General features: G+C 45.7%; 1 protein-coding gene across 1 annotated transcript; it reads right to left on the reverse strand.

Annotated features, from left to right (window-relative positions):
* Positions 1–1,179: 1,179 nt before the first annotated feature.
* LOC123046004 (coiled-coil domain-containing protein 115) lies at positions 1,180–11,092 on the reverse strand. The gene is made up of 6 exons (XM_044469267.1): positions 10,771–11,092; positions 10,381–10,513; positions 10,117–10,242; positions 9,970–10,034; positions 1,572–1,659; positions 1,180–1,498 (listed from the first exon to the last, which is right to left on the reverse strand). The coding sequence occupies exons 1-6, from the start codon at positions 10,960–10,962 to the stop codon at positions 1,419–1,421; spliced, it is 684 nt and encodes a 227-aa protein (XP_044325202.1). The 5' UTR covers positions 10,963–11,092; the 3' UTR covers positions 1,180–1,418.
* Between the last annotated feature and the right edge of the window lie 6,750 nt (positions 11,093–17,842).

Below are 17,842 nucleotides of genomic sequence, written 5' to 3' on the forward strand. Positions count from 1 at the left end.
ATGAGCACCTTTCTTTAACAGAACATAATCTTGAAAACCAAGCAACCAATATTTTCTAAAAAAAAATCAACATAGTAATTGAATATTAACAAAAAAAATTATATATTAACAATCTCACTTGAATGCACCACTACTCTTCCACCAAAAATAAATTCATGCCTTCCACATCTTATGAACACATTATCAGATACAATAATGAAAAGTGAGTGAAATTTTAGACAAGGCATACACGGCGTGGCCTCCACATAAAATTTACTAGAATTTTTTTCCTTTTTATGTTGATGATGGGGAGTGTGTGAGGTTCGATCTTTGGGCCAAGTTCAAATAATGCAAATGAAAAAGAATGGAACATAATCTTGCAAACCCAGGAACCAACATTTTCTATAAAAAATCAGCATAGTAAAAACCTATTTGCTTTCGAATATCAACAAAAAAAATGTATATAAACAATCCCATTTGAATGCACCACTACTCTTCCATTCAAAATAAATTCATTTGCATTTAAATCTTTTAAAAATTCTAAGAAAAAAATTTTGGATTAAACAATTTCACCATCTGTATATCCCACTAAAAACACTTACATCATTCCTCTTCCACGCCGATGATAATGCCAAGATGAAGGAGAAGCCATCAAAGGACATCCCGACGATTTTCTCAACTTTATAGTATGTCTGGGCACTAACAATCCTTTTTTTAAGTGCGGACACAGAGCGTACGTGTTTTTTTAAGATAAAGAGTGAATTTTTCTTGCTTTCCAAACCTTCATGCTTTTAAATATGTTCACGCTTTTTTTTAATGCACAAAACTCCAAAAAAATTACTCCGAAAAGCGATAACATTATTAACTTATTACCGATGTTTATCAAAACTGGATATAAGATATGGCCCGTACTGTCATATGGAGCAGGTTTTGCGATATTTTTAGCCCGTTGCAACGCACGGGCATCTGTACTAGTGTATACTAAGGTGATAAAAGAAAGAACTGGAGAACACAGAAACCTCTCCAACAGACCTAAAAGGACCAAAAACGATGATTATTCTGGTAGCAAGTTGGACCCTCGACCAAGAATTAACCTTGTTTAGTTTCAAGGACATGTTGAAGCCTCCGACTAATCCTGAGACCAAAATATATTTATGTTTCTATTTCAACCATACAAACCAAAATTTGCACTTGTGATCATCAGAGAGTTTAACTTGGTAAATGAATATCAACGTACAAAAAAAAACTGCTGTCTTTGTTCCCATGGTTGTAAGGAAAGTCGAACTACAACAAACAAATGGACAAAAATATACATTCTCACGTACATCAACAATAGTATTATGATATTGTCTACAACCACTGCCGATTCCATAATTGCTGCTACCCCAAATAGGATAGATGGTGTGTAAGGGTACAGAACCTCAAACTCAGGTAGCAAATCATGCTTCACGATTTATCTGGGAGAAACTAGAGAGGATGGCTGATCTTGCATTTGCTAACTCCGCAATTAGTTCAAGTGCTACATAAACAAAAATATCAGTTAGATCAACATAAGGATTAAAGCATAGTTTGTTCTTTGTTTGAAACAGAACCTGTTTCAAAAGAAACTTGGGCCGTTCGTAGTTTTGGAGACACCAATGCTCCAAAGACAGATAATGCTTTTGATCTCGCCTTTTGAACCTTAGGTACAAAGCAGAAGAAGAATCAATAGAAGTTCAGAATTTAGGAATTACACAACTTTCTTATTCATGGCCCAGTATGTAGCTGTGTTGTGCGGCTCAGTTTCTGGCGCCTGACTGAATCTGTTGTTTTTCATCGTTTCAGATACGTGCCAAATTCTAAGTTTACTAGCACAAATGTCAAATTTAGGTAGAGTTCTCACAAGCCAGACTTGTTGGTATTGATCTAGGCCCAATGGGCTGAAGGATAACTTAACGTTAAGGGGAGGTGGTCACGAACCAATCTTCGTACCCCTTTGACCCCAACTAACGCGCCCTGGTCGGTGGAAGACCCAAACCAACGTGGTGTAGGTCCCCTGACGGCCAGGGCCATATATATAGGGGTGACAGCCGGCCACGCATGATCTAACCTGTTCACGATTGTCTGTCTACTCTGCCCCCCTACATCCCAAAACCCCTAATCCGATCTGGGGGAGCATTGTGCGACAGGAAGACCTCCAACATCTGCTCCCGAATCAGGCCAATGCAGCTGGCGCACGGAGGGATGCCGCTATCGACTACACCGAAGCTTGCATCATGCCTACATCAAGCAGGCATAGGACATCGCATCGTGAACATCAATGGCTGCTCCCATTGGTGGTAAGATCCTAGGCTTACGATCCTAATGCATGCCTAATGAATTATATCCCAACAATGGTATCGGAGCTACTTATGCTTAGATTAGATCCCTAATGATGGTATTTAATGTCAATAATCATGACTAAGTATTAATGATTATTGTTCAAGTCTAATGGTTAATGCCTATTGATTAACGCCCAATGTTAAAGTAATTGATTAGTGTTTAGGCTTCATAGGTCGTTAAGGCCTACATAGCTATGGGTTAGTGCTAATTAGGTAATTTTAATGTTTAATCTATTCTATGAGATTAATTATACCATGCTTCCGCATTAAGCTGATGTGTAATTAGCACATTTAACCCCCTTTTAGCAATATAAGAACAAGATGAACCGGCGAAATGAAGAAACCCCCAAATTTTCCCCAATTAGGCCAAAACCCTGACTCTAAATTTGTCCATAATTTGAAATCCTAGAAGCAACCCCCCCCCACCCCCCCGATGTTGAGATTGAGAAAAGAAGAGGATTTGGGGCTCACCTACTAACGTCGTGTCGTGCTCTCCGACGTCAGCGACCGCCTTCTCTGGAGGCAACACGCGGAAAGAAGCAGCCGACACTGCTGCGCTCATGGACGCGCGTGTGGCCTAGCCGTTTGCGCCTGGCACGCCGCTATTGCCTCCAAAAATTGCGCCACCAGCCTCCCCAACGTCACCGTTGATGGGCCATGTGTGTGCTGCCAATAGCCTCGCTCGGAGGAGCGTGTCATGCGGGACTCGGTTTGTTGCACGCTGCTCCGTAGAGCGCATCCACAGCGCCACCATGACCGACGAACTTGGGTGCATCTGCGTGGCCACTCTGTGAAAATCTGGGGAGACAAGGGAAACGAAACTAGGTTTCGGTCGGGCGCCGTTTTGTTCCGCCTCAGATTGACCCCGGTCATCGAAACTGATGTGCGGCTCCGAGCGGGCTTTTGGGTCATGGGCTGAGACCCAGGTTGTCTTGGCCCCACAGAATTAACTTTTTCTTTTAAGATTTTTCCTGCTGGGCCGAATATATAATGGGCAATAATGGGTTATTGATCCTAAATTGATTTTCCATGCGTTTCTCTTTATTTATTGATTATTAATATTTGTATTATGATTTTTCTCAAAATGTTTTTGCACTGTCATAAATTGAAAATAGCCAGAAAGTATGTTGTAAACTATTATTTAGTATTGTCAATAAAATGGAACCAAAAAGAATATGCAATTAATGTCTATGTCAATTTTTATGAGGTCTCTTGTAATATCAAAAAATGGCGTGTTAATAATGTGGAAAAAATTATATTAGACTTGAGATTAATGTGATCATCAGTGTAATTCAGACCAACATTGTTTTGCAATTTTGAATCACCCTCCATTAATTTCTTATTTATTTCTGCCCAACGATGATATAATTGGAATTAATTTTGCATACAACTTGATCAAAGCAATGTAGGGTTAATTTCGTGCAATTTTATTCAATTATGTTTTTTCCTTACTTATGAATATTTTAAAATTATTACACCTTCTGATCCTCGCGGTTTCAAGAATTCGAGCCACTTACTGGAAATAATTTCCAGACATGGAAAGGCTCACTGCTATTGCACTTCGGCTGGCATGAAGTGGACCTCGCTTTGAGGGAAAGTAAACCATGGGAACATAAAAAGGATGCCACTCGGTATGTTGACCTTCGAAAGGCTTGTGATATTAAAGTTGAGAAATGTGACTCCTCGTTATGAATTATTTTCCCTCAAGGAGTCTCATTTCTCAACTTAACATCATAAGCCTTTCGAAGGTCAGCATACCCAGTGGCATTCTTTTTAGTTCCCATGGTTTACTTTTCCTCAAAGCAAGGTCCACTTCATGCCAGCCGAAATGCAACAACAATGAGTCTTCCCATGTCTGGACATTGTTTCCAGTAAGTGGCTCGAAGTTCTTGAAACCACAAGGACCGAAAGTTGTCGGAATTTCAAAATATTCATAAGTAAAGGAAAAATCATAACTGAATAAAATTGCACGAAAATTAACCCTACATTGGTTTGATCAATTTGCATGCAAAATTAATTCCAATATATCACCGTTGGAGAGAAATAAGTAAGGAATTAATGGAGGGTGTTCAAAATTGCAGAACAACATAAGCGGGGCGAAAGCCTTTTTCGGTAATTGCAGAACAACATTGGTCAGAATTACAATGATGATCACATTAATCTCAAGTGTAATATCAATTTTTCCACATTATTAACACATCATTTATTGATATTATAAAATGACAGACATTGATAGCATAAATTTTGTTGAAAATAGAATTATTGCCCAATATTCAATGCCTAATGAACCTCAGCAAAATAGAGTAGCCGAGCATCGCAACCACACCCTTATGCATATGGTGCGGAGCATGCTTATTAATGCAAGTTTACCAGTAAGTCTATGGATGGAGGCACTGAAAACAGCTGCACATCTTGAATCTTGCTCCAACAAGCACCGAGCACACCTTATGAGAGGTGGATGGGAAAGAAACCGAGCTTGAATTACTAATGTGTGGGGGGCTGCCCCCAAAAATTAAGTTGGACCCAAAGAGAGTTAGTTATGTTTCATTGGGTACCCCCATAGAGGAAAAGGATACCGTCTTTATTACCTGGGTCATATCACAAAGTTTGTGGAGACCAGACAAGGGGTGTTTTTTTTAGGGTAATTAAGTCACTGACATTAAGGCAATTGATCTTGTGGACAAACGGGTGTATGTTCCAGCCCTGATTATCTAAGAGAACTTTATACCTCGCCTACTTAGAATTATTATTATTATTATTATCATTATTATTATTATTATTATTATTGTTATTGTAATTTACTTTTAGATTTGGATAGTTTCTGCAACTATTATATCTATTGCACAAATACCTTGACGCTTTCCAATCGTTAATACATAAAGCCCTATAAGCATGTCTTGGGTTGGTACGCAAATAGGATACCCAATAGCGGGAGATAATATGCACGAGACACCTACCTGATGTGGATCCTCGGCATAATGAGGATTCTCAATCTAATGACGATCCTCAACCCGATGTTCGCCCTCCCCGTGCAAGAAGAAATGTACAAATTAATGAGCATGTGAGAAGATCACACAACGGGAAAGAAAAGGAACCATCCCGAGCGACTTCGTCACTTACATGAGTGAGGATGTAAGTGACATGGGGAAGGTAGAAGATCCGACCTCATATAAGGAAGCCACTAAAAGTGAAAAATCATCCAGATGGTTGCTCGCCATGGAAGACAAATGGAAGTCCATGAGCTCAATGATGTTTCAGATTTAGTAGAAGTTCCTGATGGAGCCAAAAGGGTAGGTTGCAAGTGGGTCTAAAAGTGGGTATTTACAAAACCAAATATGATTCCAAAGAGAACGTCGAAAAGTTCAAGCAATACTTCTAGTAAAAGGTTTCACACAGAGGGAAGGGGAAAATTATAATGAGACCTTGCCTGTGTCGACAAAGCATTCTTTCAGAATCGTCATTGCTCTAGTAGCTCATTATGATTTAGAGCTACATCAAATGGACGTTAAGATGACATTCTTGAATGGCGACTTGAACGAAGATGTTTACATGACTCAACCGAAAGGTTTTGCCATGAAAGAAAAAGAACATATGGCATGTCGCTTAAAGAAATCCATATATGGCTTGAAGCAAACTTCAAGGCAATGGTACCTCATGTTCAATAAGGTTATAAGAACTTCTGGTTTAAAAAAATGAAATGAACGACGCATATATGGTAAATTTAAAGGTATAGTAGGCTCACAATCTTAGTCCTATATGTGGATGAGATTATGTTGGCTTGCAGCGATAAGGATATGCTACATGAAACCAAGAGATTTATGTCTTCAAATTTTGATATGAAGGATCTCGGTGAAGTCGTATGTCCTTGGCATTGAGATTCATCAAGGTAGGTCCAAAGGAACATTGGGACTATCTCAAAAGGCATAGTTTGAGAGTGTGCTAAAGAAAAACAATATGCATAAGTGCTCTTCCTCGCATGCCCCTATATTCAACGGTGATAGGTTTGGGACATTCCAATGTCCAAGGAACCAGAATGAAACTGATCAGATGAAGTCGGATTCTTAAGCTAAGCTATCGAAAGCATCATGTATGCTCAAGTATGTACACGCCCAAATCTAACTTTCGCAACCGGGATGCTTGGTAGATTCCATCCAATCTAATCCAGGACCGGACCTCTGGAACACCGCAAAGAAAGTCTAGCAATTACATGCAAGGCACTAAGAATTTCATGCTTACATATAGAAAGTCTGATAACCTAGAAGTTGTTGGTTATTCAGACTCTGATCTTGCCAGGTGTGTGGATAGTAAGAAATCCATGTCAGATTACATGTTTACACTCACTGGAGGAACCATATCGTGGAAAAGCTCCAAGTAAACGATAAATGCCTCATCTACGAACTACGATGCAGGCGGAATTTATAGCATGTTATGAGGCCACCAGGCAAGCTATATGCCTGAAGAATTTCATTTGCAGACTTAAAGTGGTACACAACATTTTCAGACCACTAACATTGTAACGTGATGACGAACTCGCGGTTTTCTAGGCGAGTAACAAGAAGTTAAGTGTTGCTGCCAAGCACATTGACATAAAGTATCATGTTGTGGAAGATAGAATCCAGGATCAAACTATTAATGTTAAGCATATCAGTACGACAAATATGCTTGCAGATTTGCTTACTAAAGGCTTACCACCCAATATTTCTCGAGCAAGGGGTCAGGCATATGAGGACCTCTACCAACGGCTAGGCACGAAGGAAGGCGAAAGGGACATCTATAAGATGGCCAAGATCCGCGAGAGGAAGATGAGGGATGTTGGCCAAATCAAATGCATCAAGGACAGAGCAAACCAACTCTTGGTGAAGGACGAGGAGATTAAGCATAGAAGGTGGGAGTACTTCGACAAGCTGTTCAATGGGGAGAATGACAGTTCTACCATTGAACTGGACGACTCCTGTGATGAGACCAGCATGCGTTTTGTGTGGCGAATCCAAGAGTCTGAGGTCAAGAAGGCTTCAAAAAGGATGAAAGGAGGCAAGGCGATGGGCCCTGATTGTATCCTCAATGAGGTGTGGAAAGGTCTCAGGGACATAGCGATAATATGGCTAACCAAGCTTTTCAACCTCATTTTTCGGGCAAACAAGATGCTGAAAGAATGGAGAGGGAGTTATTAGTACCAATCTTCAAGAACAAGGGGGGTGTTCAAAGTTGTACTAATTACCGTGGAATTAAGTTGATGAGCCATGCAATGACGCTATGGGAGAGTCATTGAGCATCGCTTAAGAAGAATGACAAGCGTGACCAAAAATCAGTTTGGTTTCATGCCTGAGAGGTCAACCATGGAAGCCATTTTCTCGGTACAACAACTTATGGAGAGATACAGGGAGCAAAAGAAGGACTTGCATATGGTGTTCATTGACTTGGAGAAGGCCTATGATAAGATACCGCGGAATGTCATGTGGTGGGCCTTGGAGAAACACAAAGTCCCAGCAAAGTACATTACCCTCATCAAGGACATGTACGATAATGTTGTGACAAGTGATGTCGACAGTAATGACTTCCCAATTAAGATAGGACTGCATCAGGGGTCAGCTTTGAGCCCTTATCTTTTTGCCTTGGTGATGGATGAGGTCACAAGGGATATACAAGGAGATATCCCATGGTGTATGCTCTTTGCGGATGATGTGATGCTAGTTGACGATAGTCGAACGGGGGTAAATAGAAAGTTATGGAGACAAACCTTGGAATCGAAAGGGTTTAGGCTTAGTAGAACTAAAACCGAGTACATGATGTGCGGTTTCAGTACTACTAGACGCGAGGAGGAGGTGGTTAGCCTTGATGGGCATGTGGTGCCTCAGAAGGACACCTTTCGGTATTTGGGGTCAGTGTTGCAGAAGGATGGGGGTATTGATGAAGATGTGAACCATTGAATCAAAGTCGGATGGATGAAGTGGCGCCAAGTTTCTGGCATTCTCTGTGACAAGAAAAGTGCCACAAAAGCTAAAAGGCACGTTCTACAGGACGGCGGTTCGACCTGTAATGTTGTATGGCGCTGAGTGTTGGCCGACTAATAGGCGACATGTTCAACAGTTAGGTGTGGCGGAGATGCGTATGTTGAGATGGATGTGTGGCCACACGAGGAAGCATCGAGTCCGGAGTGATGATATACGAGATAAGAGTTGGGGTAGCACCAACTGAAGAGAAGCTTGTTCAACATCGTCTGAGATGGTTTGGGCATATTCAGCGCGGGCCTCCAGAAGCTCTAGTGCGTAGCGGACGGCTAAAGCGTGCGGAGGATGTCAAGAGAGGTCGGGGTAGACCGAATTTGACATGGGAGGAGTCTGTAAAGAGAGATCTGAAGGATTGGAGTATCACCAAAGAACTAGCTATGGACAGGGGTGCGTGGAAGCTTCCTATCCATTTGCCCGAACGATGAGTTGGTCGCGAGGTCTTATGGGTTTCACCTCTAGCCTACCACAACTTGTTTGGGACTTAATGCTTTGGTCGGCATGGGTTTACTAGAAGTCTTTGGATCCTGGAGTTATGGGACAACTAATATGAATCACTCCCTATTAAGTAATATGTTTTCCATTCCAAAATAGGATGTGTGCTATAAGTATTGTGGTTCAATTGCATTTCATTGGTTGTTGCAACACCTTACTTTGCTATATTATTCCTATGGAGAATGGGCCAAAAGTTGAGCCTAACGATCAAGGGGGAGAATGTTGGTATTGATCTAGGCCCAATGGGCCGAAAGGTAACTTAACATTAAGGGGAGGTGGTCACGAACCAACGTTCATACCCCTTTGAACCTAACTAACACACTCTTGTCGGGAACGACCCAAACCAATTGTGGTGTAGGTCCCTTGATTGTCGTCACCATATATAAAGAGAGGTAGCAACCGGCCACGCACGATCTGACTTGTTCACGTGCGTCTACTCTGCCCCCTATAATCTCAAAACGCCTAATCTGATCTATAAGAGCATTGTGCAATCTATAGGAGCATTGTGCGATCTATAGGAGCATTGTGCGACAGGAAAACCTCCTTCGACCTCTGTTCCGGTGCCAGGGCAGTGCCGCTGGTGCCCAAAGGGACGCCGCTATCCACTGCGATCAAGTACGCCAAGCTTGCATCACATCGTCAACGCCAATGGCTGCTCCCATTCATGGTAAGATCCTAAACCACCTTCTGTGCATTATGCAATTAGGTGATCTAATGCTAGGCTTACGATCCTATAATGTCATGCCTAATGATTTATATCCAACAAGACTAACTTCAGAAAAAACATCTCAGACCCGACCGCTTTTATACTACAATATTTTCATGCCTTGAGACTTCATTTTGATGTGCCAACAGGTCAGGCCTATGGCATATTGGGGTGAGGCTTGACCAAATTAACCGCTCAAAGACATAAAACTTGGTTTCATTGACTTACACCGATTCATCATAACTGGTGCTCTGTTTATGTTGCTTTTAAGCAGTCGTTCACCAGAAATTTCTCTGGTATATTTACCTAGACTTGGCACACTCACTTTGATAAAAACAACACTAGTCCAATTTATACGACTTGCATATGTTGCCTTTGCCTGCCATTTTTTCAAAAGATAACAGGCATTTATATTTCACTTCACCTGACTGTTAACGTCAACACCAGTAGAAGACTTTGCAGTTCTTGCATCTGATCCATTGCTACTATCTATCTAACAAAAAAAGATTTGAAGGTGAGCAAGGGAAATTAATTAACACATATGAACACTAAAAAGGTAGAAATAGTGCACCTGGCGTAGCAGCTGATCCTCTGTACCTTAGTTTTGGTGTAGCGCTATCCTGCACACTGACAATATCACTGGAGTTTGATTCTTCTTGCAAACACCACTTTGATAGAGAAAAATGTGGGTTCGATTCTGAAACATGATTAAAGAACAGCTCATGACTTGCACGTGGAACTATCACTCTAGTAGTTTGGAAGGATGATTGTCATATCAGCTCTGGGTTAGTTGTTGATAAAGATTGTCAACTGAAAATAATACACAAGTGGTTACCCGATGGTGGCAAGTCTGCAGGATAAACTACTTGCAGCTTAGTGGCTGCAGATTGCTCTTTATGATCAAAGAGTGTACTTGAAACACGTGATGCACCCATCGAGTGGCGCGCACTTGCCAGATCAAGCCAACCCTATAGAAAATAAAGAACATGATTCACATTTATTTCTGAACCGCAGCAGTACAGTGCTGAATTAGGCAAACAGCTCTCCAGTAAATTCTCGCAAAAGCACTCTCACATAGCAACTTCCGAACTAGATGCAAAAAACCTAGATCCGGATGCTAGGTAGCAATACAACATGGATAAAATCATCAGAGCAAACTACTACTGCTCAGCAACCTTCTTTCTACTCTGAAGGTTGAAATTGCATAACAGCTTTTTTTCTGTACCTGGCGAAGAGCGGAGGAGAGCGAATCCATCAGGAGGAGGTAGCCGTCCGCCGAGTCCATGAATCGCAGGATCTCTTCGTCGTCTCCCCCGAGTTCCTCCGCCGCCGCCGCCGCATTATTGGTCTCTTCCACTCGAGGGACCGGTCCCATGTGCTGCACAACCTCCTCTGCCGCCGCCGTCGCCGCGGCCATCGATCCGATCCTGACACGCCCAAACCCTTTGCTGCGGTGAGAAAAAATGATCGGTTTGGGGATCTGCCAGCGAATTGACCGAGGCGAGGTCCAAGGAGACTCGGTGTTGCTCCAAGATCCGTGCCAAGACGGTGATATTGACTGTACCTATAGCACGACCTCAAAATTCAAGGTTTTTTCCCCTTACAATTACAATCCTCTATTCCTAAATAAATAATCGCAACTTCGTGCTTTTCTTCTGTGATCTCCAAATATATTCCTCGGCAATTTAATATTTTAGCTCATGTCCTTGTTAAGAGGGTGCTTGGATACAAGGGACTATTTTTAGTCTGACTAAAAATAGTCTCTTTTAAAGGCTAAAGTTCCAAGCACCCCTGACTAAAGAGAGGCTAGGACTAGTCTTGAGGCTAAAATCTTTTAGTCATGGGAAACCTACTAAAATATGTATTAGCTCTCTCTCTCCTCATTTAATTCCTCTCCTTAGTTCTGGATTGGAGGGTTTGGAGGATAATAAATGCTCAATAACTAGATTTTAGTCTCTTTAGTATTTGGATCCAAGCATGGGTGAGACTAGCAAGTTTTAGTCCCACTACTTTTAGTCATGGGACTAAAACATATCCAAGCATGCTCTAAGTCTTATATGAACTCTAGTGGTCTTCGTGTTTTCCGTTCTACTCTAGAATCTGAAAGACTATTTGTATATGTTGCTTGATTAATAAAGTTTCGACGTTCTCTCAGAAAAATGTTACCTCACTCCGAGGGCATTCCCGAGGCGACATCAAGTTTTGTTCACGACTTGCCCAATGCCGTACCTTTCAGCGCTTGAAAAATATATATATTAATGTGTGTTGTTGAAATTGCACAATGTATTGCTCATGTGCAAAGGCACGTATATATGATGTATAAGAGGTGGGTCACGACCTCAATTATACAAGGAACTAGGAGGTGGGCCCAATACACAGATATGCACAACACATATACTCAACACCCCCCGCAGTTGAAGCCGCACCGCTGCTGACGCAAAGACTGGATCGAAACTCCTCAAATGACGCCGTAGGCAAGCCCTTTGTCATGATATCGGCAAATTGTTGGGAAGTAGGGACGTGTAGAACACGAATATGGCCAAGGGCCACCTGTTCCCAAACAAAGTGGATATCTAACTCAATATGCTTGGTCCGACGATGATGTACCGGGTTGGCGAAGAGGTAGACAGCCGAGACGTTGTCGCAGTAGACCACCGTAGCACGATCCACATGACAAGAGAGCTCCTGGAGCAACTGGCGAAGCCACGAACACTCGGCGACGACGTTGGCCACCGCACGATACTCAGCCTCAGCTGGAGCGAGAGACCGTAGGCTGCCGCTTGGACGACCATGATATAAGTGATGGTCCAAGGAAGACACAATAGCCCGAGGTGGAGCGACGAGTGTCAGGGCAGCCCGCCCAGTCAGCATCGGTATAGGCGGTGAGGGCGGTGTCGGCGGAGGCGGAGAGAGTGATGCCGAGCTCCATAGTGTCGCAGACATAGCGAAGAATCCGCTTGACAGCGTCCGAGTGAACATCCCGAGGAGCATGCATATGAAGACACACCTGTTGTATGGCGTACTGTATCTCCGGTCGAGTCAGAGTGAGATACTGGAGAGCACCAACAATGGACCGGTAGAATGCAGCATCTGAAGCGGGGAGAACCATCCGAGACAGAGAGCTTGGCCTTCGTATTAACAGGCGTAGCGGCGGGCTTGCAGTTAAGCATGCCAGCACGATCCAGGAGCTCATGAGCGTACTTCCGCTGATGAAGAAAGAAGCCATTCAGACGTTGCCACCTCAACACCGAGGAAGTAGTGCAAAGGACCCAAGTCCTTGATGGTGAACTCGGCGCGAAGACGATCAGTGAGCTGGCTGAGGAGGCCAACTGTACATGCCATCAGAATGATGTCGTCGACATAGAGCAACAAGTAGGTCGTGTCAGAGCCCTGATGATAGACGAAGAGCGACGCGTCCGAGCGGGTGGAACGGAACCCAAGCTGGTGTAGAAACGCCGTGATGCGCTGGTACCAAGTGCGCGGAGCCTACTTGAGTCCGTACGAGGAACGCGAAAGCAGGCACACGTGGTCAGGAAGCGTCGGGTTAACAACGGTGGGCTGCTTGCAGAAGACCTGCTCCTCGAGGTGACCATGGAGGAAGGTGTTGGAGACGTCCATCTGGTGCACCGGCCAAGCACGGGAGACCGCAAGGTGGAGAACCGTGCGTATCGTACCGGGCTTGATGACCAGAGCAAAGGTGTCGGTAAAGTCGATGCCAGCACGCTGTTGGAAGCCACGAACGACCGGCGCGCTTTGTAGCGATCAAGGGTACCATCAAGACGAAGCTTGTGTTTAAAGACCCACTTCCCGGTAATCACGTTGGCGTGCCGGGGACGAGGAACAAGCTGCCATGTCCGGTTGCGCAACAGGGCGTCAAACTCCTCTTGCATCGCAGCCATCCAGAGCGGGTCACGAAGAGCGGCTCGAACGGAGGACGGCAACGGCGACGGCTCAGAGGTGGACACCACATGGATGTAGTCACCCGAGGCGTAGCGCGAGCTCGGCAAAAAACGCCCATACGGGCGCGGGTGACCAAACCAGCCATAGGCGCCGAGGGGGTCACGGGCGTCGGTGGCGCCGGGGGCACCAAGGGGGACGTGGGCGCCGGGGGCGCCACGAGTGCCGAGGGGGGGGTGAGGGCTGCGGGCACCGAGGGGGCCGCGAGGGCCGCGGGCGCCAACGTCGAGGCCCGGCGCCATGGCTGTAGGAGGCGCCGCATGCGGGGGGCGCGCCTCAAAACCAGGTCGGGCCAAGAGAGGCGCGCGAGCGCCCTGGAAGAGGCGTCGAGGAGCTCGCGTCATCGGAGGCGGGAGGAACGACCGGGGGTACCTAGTGAAACGGAAACACATGCTCATCAAAGTAAACGTGCCCGGAAGTGAACACACGGTAGAAGACAGGATCATAGCACCGATATCCCTTGGAGTTGGAGGGGTAGCCGATGAAAATGCAAGCGACGGAACGAGGTGCGAGTTTGTGAGGAGCGGAGTCGGCAGTGCTAGGATAGCAAAGGCACCCAAAAATACGCAAGCCGGCATAAGATGGGGGCGTGCCGAAGAGAAGACGGTGTGGTGCATAGTTCCACCGTGGGCGGCAAGGGTGAAGGTTAAGGAGAAGAGAAGCAGTGGCGAGTGCGTCCGGCCAGAAACGAGGCGGCACATTAGCATGGAACAGGAGCGTGTGAACGCAGTCATTCAGAGTGCGAAGGACGCGTTCGGCTCGACCGTTCTGCTGGGAAGTATACAAGCATGTGATATCGTGGTGCGACAGAAAAGTGCGAAAAGCAAGGTTGTCGAACTCTTTTCGATTATCAGTCTGAAGAGCAAGGATGGGACGCCCAAACTGCGTGCTGACATAGGAGTAAAAAGCCGTCAAAGTGAGGAGTGCATCCGACTTTCTGCGCAAAGGAAAAGTCCACATAATGAGAATAATTATCAAGGATAATCAGATAATATAAATAGCCTGAATTACTAGGAACCGGAGAGGTCCACACATCACTATGAATCAACTGAAAAGGAAAAGAAGCTATGGTGGTGGAGTCATTAAACGGGAGGCGAACATGTTTGCCGACACGACAGGCATGACAGGTGTGATCATCTATCTTATGACAACTGAAACTGAAACTCCTAAGGATATGACGAAGTGTGACGGGGTTGGGTTGACCCAAAGGAGCGTGCCAGAGATCGACGCCGGCGGAAAGAGCAACCGGTGCGATGGTGGAGGTGGACGGCGAATGCACCGGATAGAGCTCGTCGAGGCTGTCACATCGATGAAGTACCATCCTGGTTCGAGCGTCCTCGACACAAAATCCAAGCTCGTCAAATTCAACAGTAACAGGATTTTCACGAGTTAAATGACGAACGGAAACAAGGTTCTTAATAAGATGAGGTGACACAAGTATGTTAGACAAAGTAATAGGCATGGAAGTAGAAGGAAAAGAAGTGTGCCCGACATGTGTGATAGGGAGTGTGGAACCGTCACCAATAATGATGCGGTGGTCGGTGGTGACGGGAGTGAAGAAGGAAAGATTACCAGGATGAGCAAACATGTGAGCCGTAGCCCCGGTGTCCATGTACCAATCATCACCTCCGGTGTAGTTGTTCGGCGTAGGAGCGGCATGCAGCCCGGTGAGGAGCATCGGGTCCCAGGGCACCGGCTTCAGGGCCGACGAGGGGGACGGAGACGCCATGGAAAGGCCATAGCCGCCGCTCAGCTGCGGTAGTGGGTACTCTCCATACAGCTGCGGAGCCGCGGAGTACGCATGATACGCGAGAGGGACGGGAGGCCCGTAGGGTATGGATAGCAACCCCAGCTGCAACTGCGGTGCCGGGTAGGCCGGATGGCCCGCCGAAAAAACCTGCTGGCCTGCTGACAGATGCTGCAGGTGCTGGGCGCTGTCTGGCTGCTGCCTAGCGGGCGAGTGCTGGCCCGCTGACGGCCCCACCAGTACCCAGAAGACTCGCACGCAGGCGAAGACCCGAACGTGGATGCGGATGGAGCCCCGTACGTGGATGCGGGAGGAGCCCCGTATGCCCCGTACATAGGATTCCCGTACGTGGGAACGGGCGCGTCATAGGTGGCGGCCACCCCGTATGGCGACTGGACGGCAAAGGCGGTGATGGACGGGCCGGCGGATGCCATCGCTGGTTCGACGGCGGCGGTCGGCGCAGTAGGGCGTAAGCAGACACTAAGTACTTCCAGCGATGATGATATGACCGGCGACGAATGACGATGACGAACGAAGCAAAACGCTGGATTCCGATCAACCCACCCTCAGTGCAAAGCCAGCCTCAACTAGCTAATCGATCTTCCCTTGGACGTGTACTAGTACTAGTACGTGGGTACTAGTACTTCCGGCTGCAACAATCACTGCAACAATCATTAGATACACGCACGTAGTCAACTAGCCGATCGATCATTGCCTTGATCAATTCCAGCACCAATACATACGCACGACCACTTGATTGTTTGATGATCGCAGGAGAGCGATGCTGGCGAGCGGATTGGGTGAGGCAGCGATTGGGTGATGCGGGCGAGTGGGTTGGCAGCGCTGGTCAGGCGAGGCTGGCAGCACTGGGTAGCTCGCACGGCTGGCGAGCGGATTAGGCGAGGCTGGCAGCGCTGGGTAGCACGCGCGGCAGAGGAGTTGGGCGGGGCGTGCAGCGCAGCTGGGTAGCGCGCGGCTGAGAGGAGCGGCGGCTGATACGTCCATTTTACATCATGCTTTTATGACAATATTTATTGTATTATGGGCTGTTATTTCACGTTATGTCACGATACTTATGGCTATTCTCTCTTATTTTACAAGGTTTACATGAAGAGGGAGAATGCCGGCAGCTGGAACTCTGGGCTAGAAAAGGAGCAAATATTGGAGGCCTATTCTACGCAACTCCAAAAGTCCTGAAACTCCACGAAATACCTTAAAATAAATAAAGAAAAATCATCGCCAAAGATGAAGGCCAGGGGGCCCACACCCTGCTCACGAGGGTGGGGGCGCCCCCCCTGGGCGCGCCCCCCTACCTCGTGGGCCCCCTGGTGCCTATCCGACGCCCATCTTCTCCTATATGAAGTCTTTCGATGAGAAAAAAAATAAGAAGCAACCTTTCGGGACGAGACTCCGCCGCCACGAGGCGGAACCTTGGCGGAACCAATCTAGGGCTCTGGCGGAGCTGTTCTGCCGGGGACACTTCCCTCCGGGAGGGGGAAATCATCACCATCATCATCACCAACGCTCCTCTCGTCGGGGGAGGGCAATCTCCATCAACATCTTCACTAGCACCATCTAATCTCCAAACCCTAGTTCATCTCTTGTATCCAATTCTTGTCTCCAAGTCCGGGATTGGTGCTAGTAGATTGCTAGTAGTGTTGATTACTCCTTGTAGTTGATGCTAGTTGGTTTATTTGGTGGAAGATCATATGTTCAGATCCTTTATGCACATTATTACCCCTCTGATTATGAACATGAATATGCTTTGTGAGTAATTACGTTTGTTCCTGAGGACAAGGGAGAAGTCTTGCTATTAGTAGTCATGTGAATTTGATATTCGTTCGATATTTTGATAAGATGTATGTTGTCTAACCTCTAGTGGTGTTATGTGAACGTCGACTACATAACACGTCACCATTATTTGGGCCTAGAGGAAGGCATTGAGAAGTAATAAGTAGATGATGGGTTGCTAGAGTGACAGAAGCTTAAACCCTAGTTTATGCGTTGCTTCGTAAGGGGCTGATTTGGATCCATATGTTTCATGCTATGGTTAGGTTTCCCTTAATACTTTTGTTGTAGTTGCGGATGCTTAAAATTGAGGTTAATCATAAGTGGGATGCTTGTCCAAGTAAGGGCAGTACCCAAGCACCGGTCCACCCACATATCAAATTATCAAAGTACCGAACGCGAATCATACGAGCGTGATGAAAACTAGCTTGACGATATTCCCATGTGTCCCCGGGAGCGCTTTACCTATCATAAGAGTTTGTCCAGGCTTGTCCTTTGCTACAAAAAGGATTGGGCCACTTTGCTGCACCTTATTTGCTTTTGTTACTTATTGCTCGTTACAATTTATATTATCACAAAACTATCTGTTACCACTTATTTCAGTACTTGCAGAGAATACCTTGCTGAAAACCGCTTAGCATTTCCTTCTGCTCCTCATTGGGTTCGACACTCTTACTTATCGAAAGGACTATGATAGATCCCCTATACTTGTCGGCCATCAAGACTCTTTTCTGGCGCCGTTGTCGGGGAGTGAAGCGCCTTTGGTAGGTGGAATTTGGTAAGGAAAAATTTATTTAGTGTGCTG

This window comes from Triticum aestivum, chromosome 2B (assembly GCF_018294505.1).
Source record: "Triticum aestivum cultivar Chinese Spring chromosome 2B, IWGSC CS RefSeq v2.1, whole genome shotgun sequence".
NCBI lineage: Eukaryota > Viridiplantae > Streptophyta > Magnoliopsida > Poales > Poaceae > Triticum > Triticum aestivum.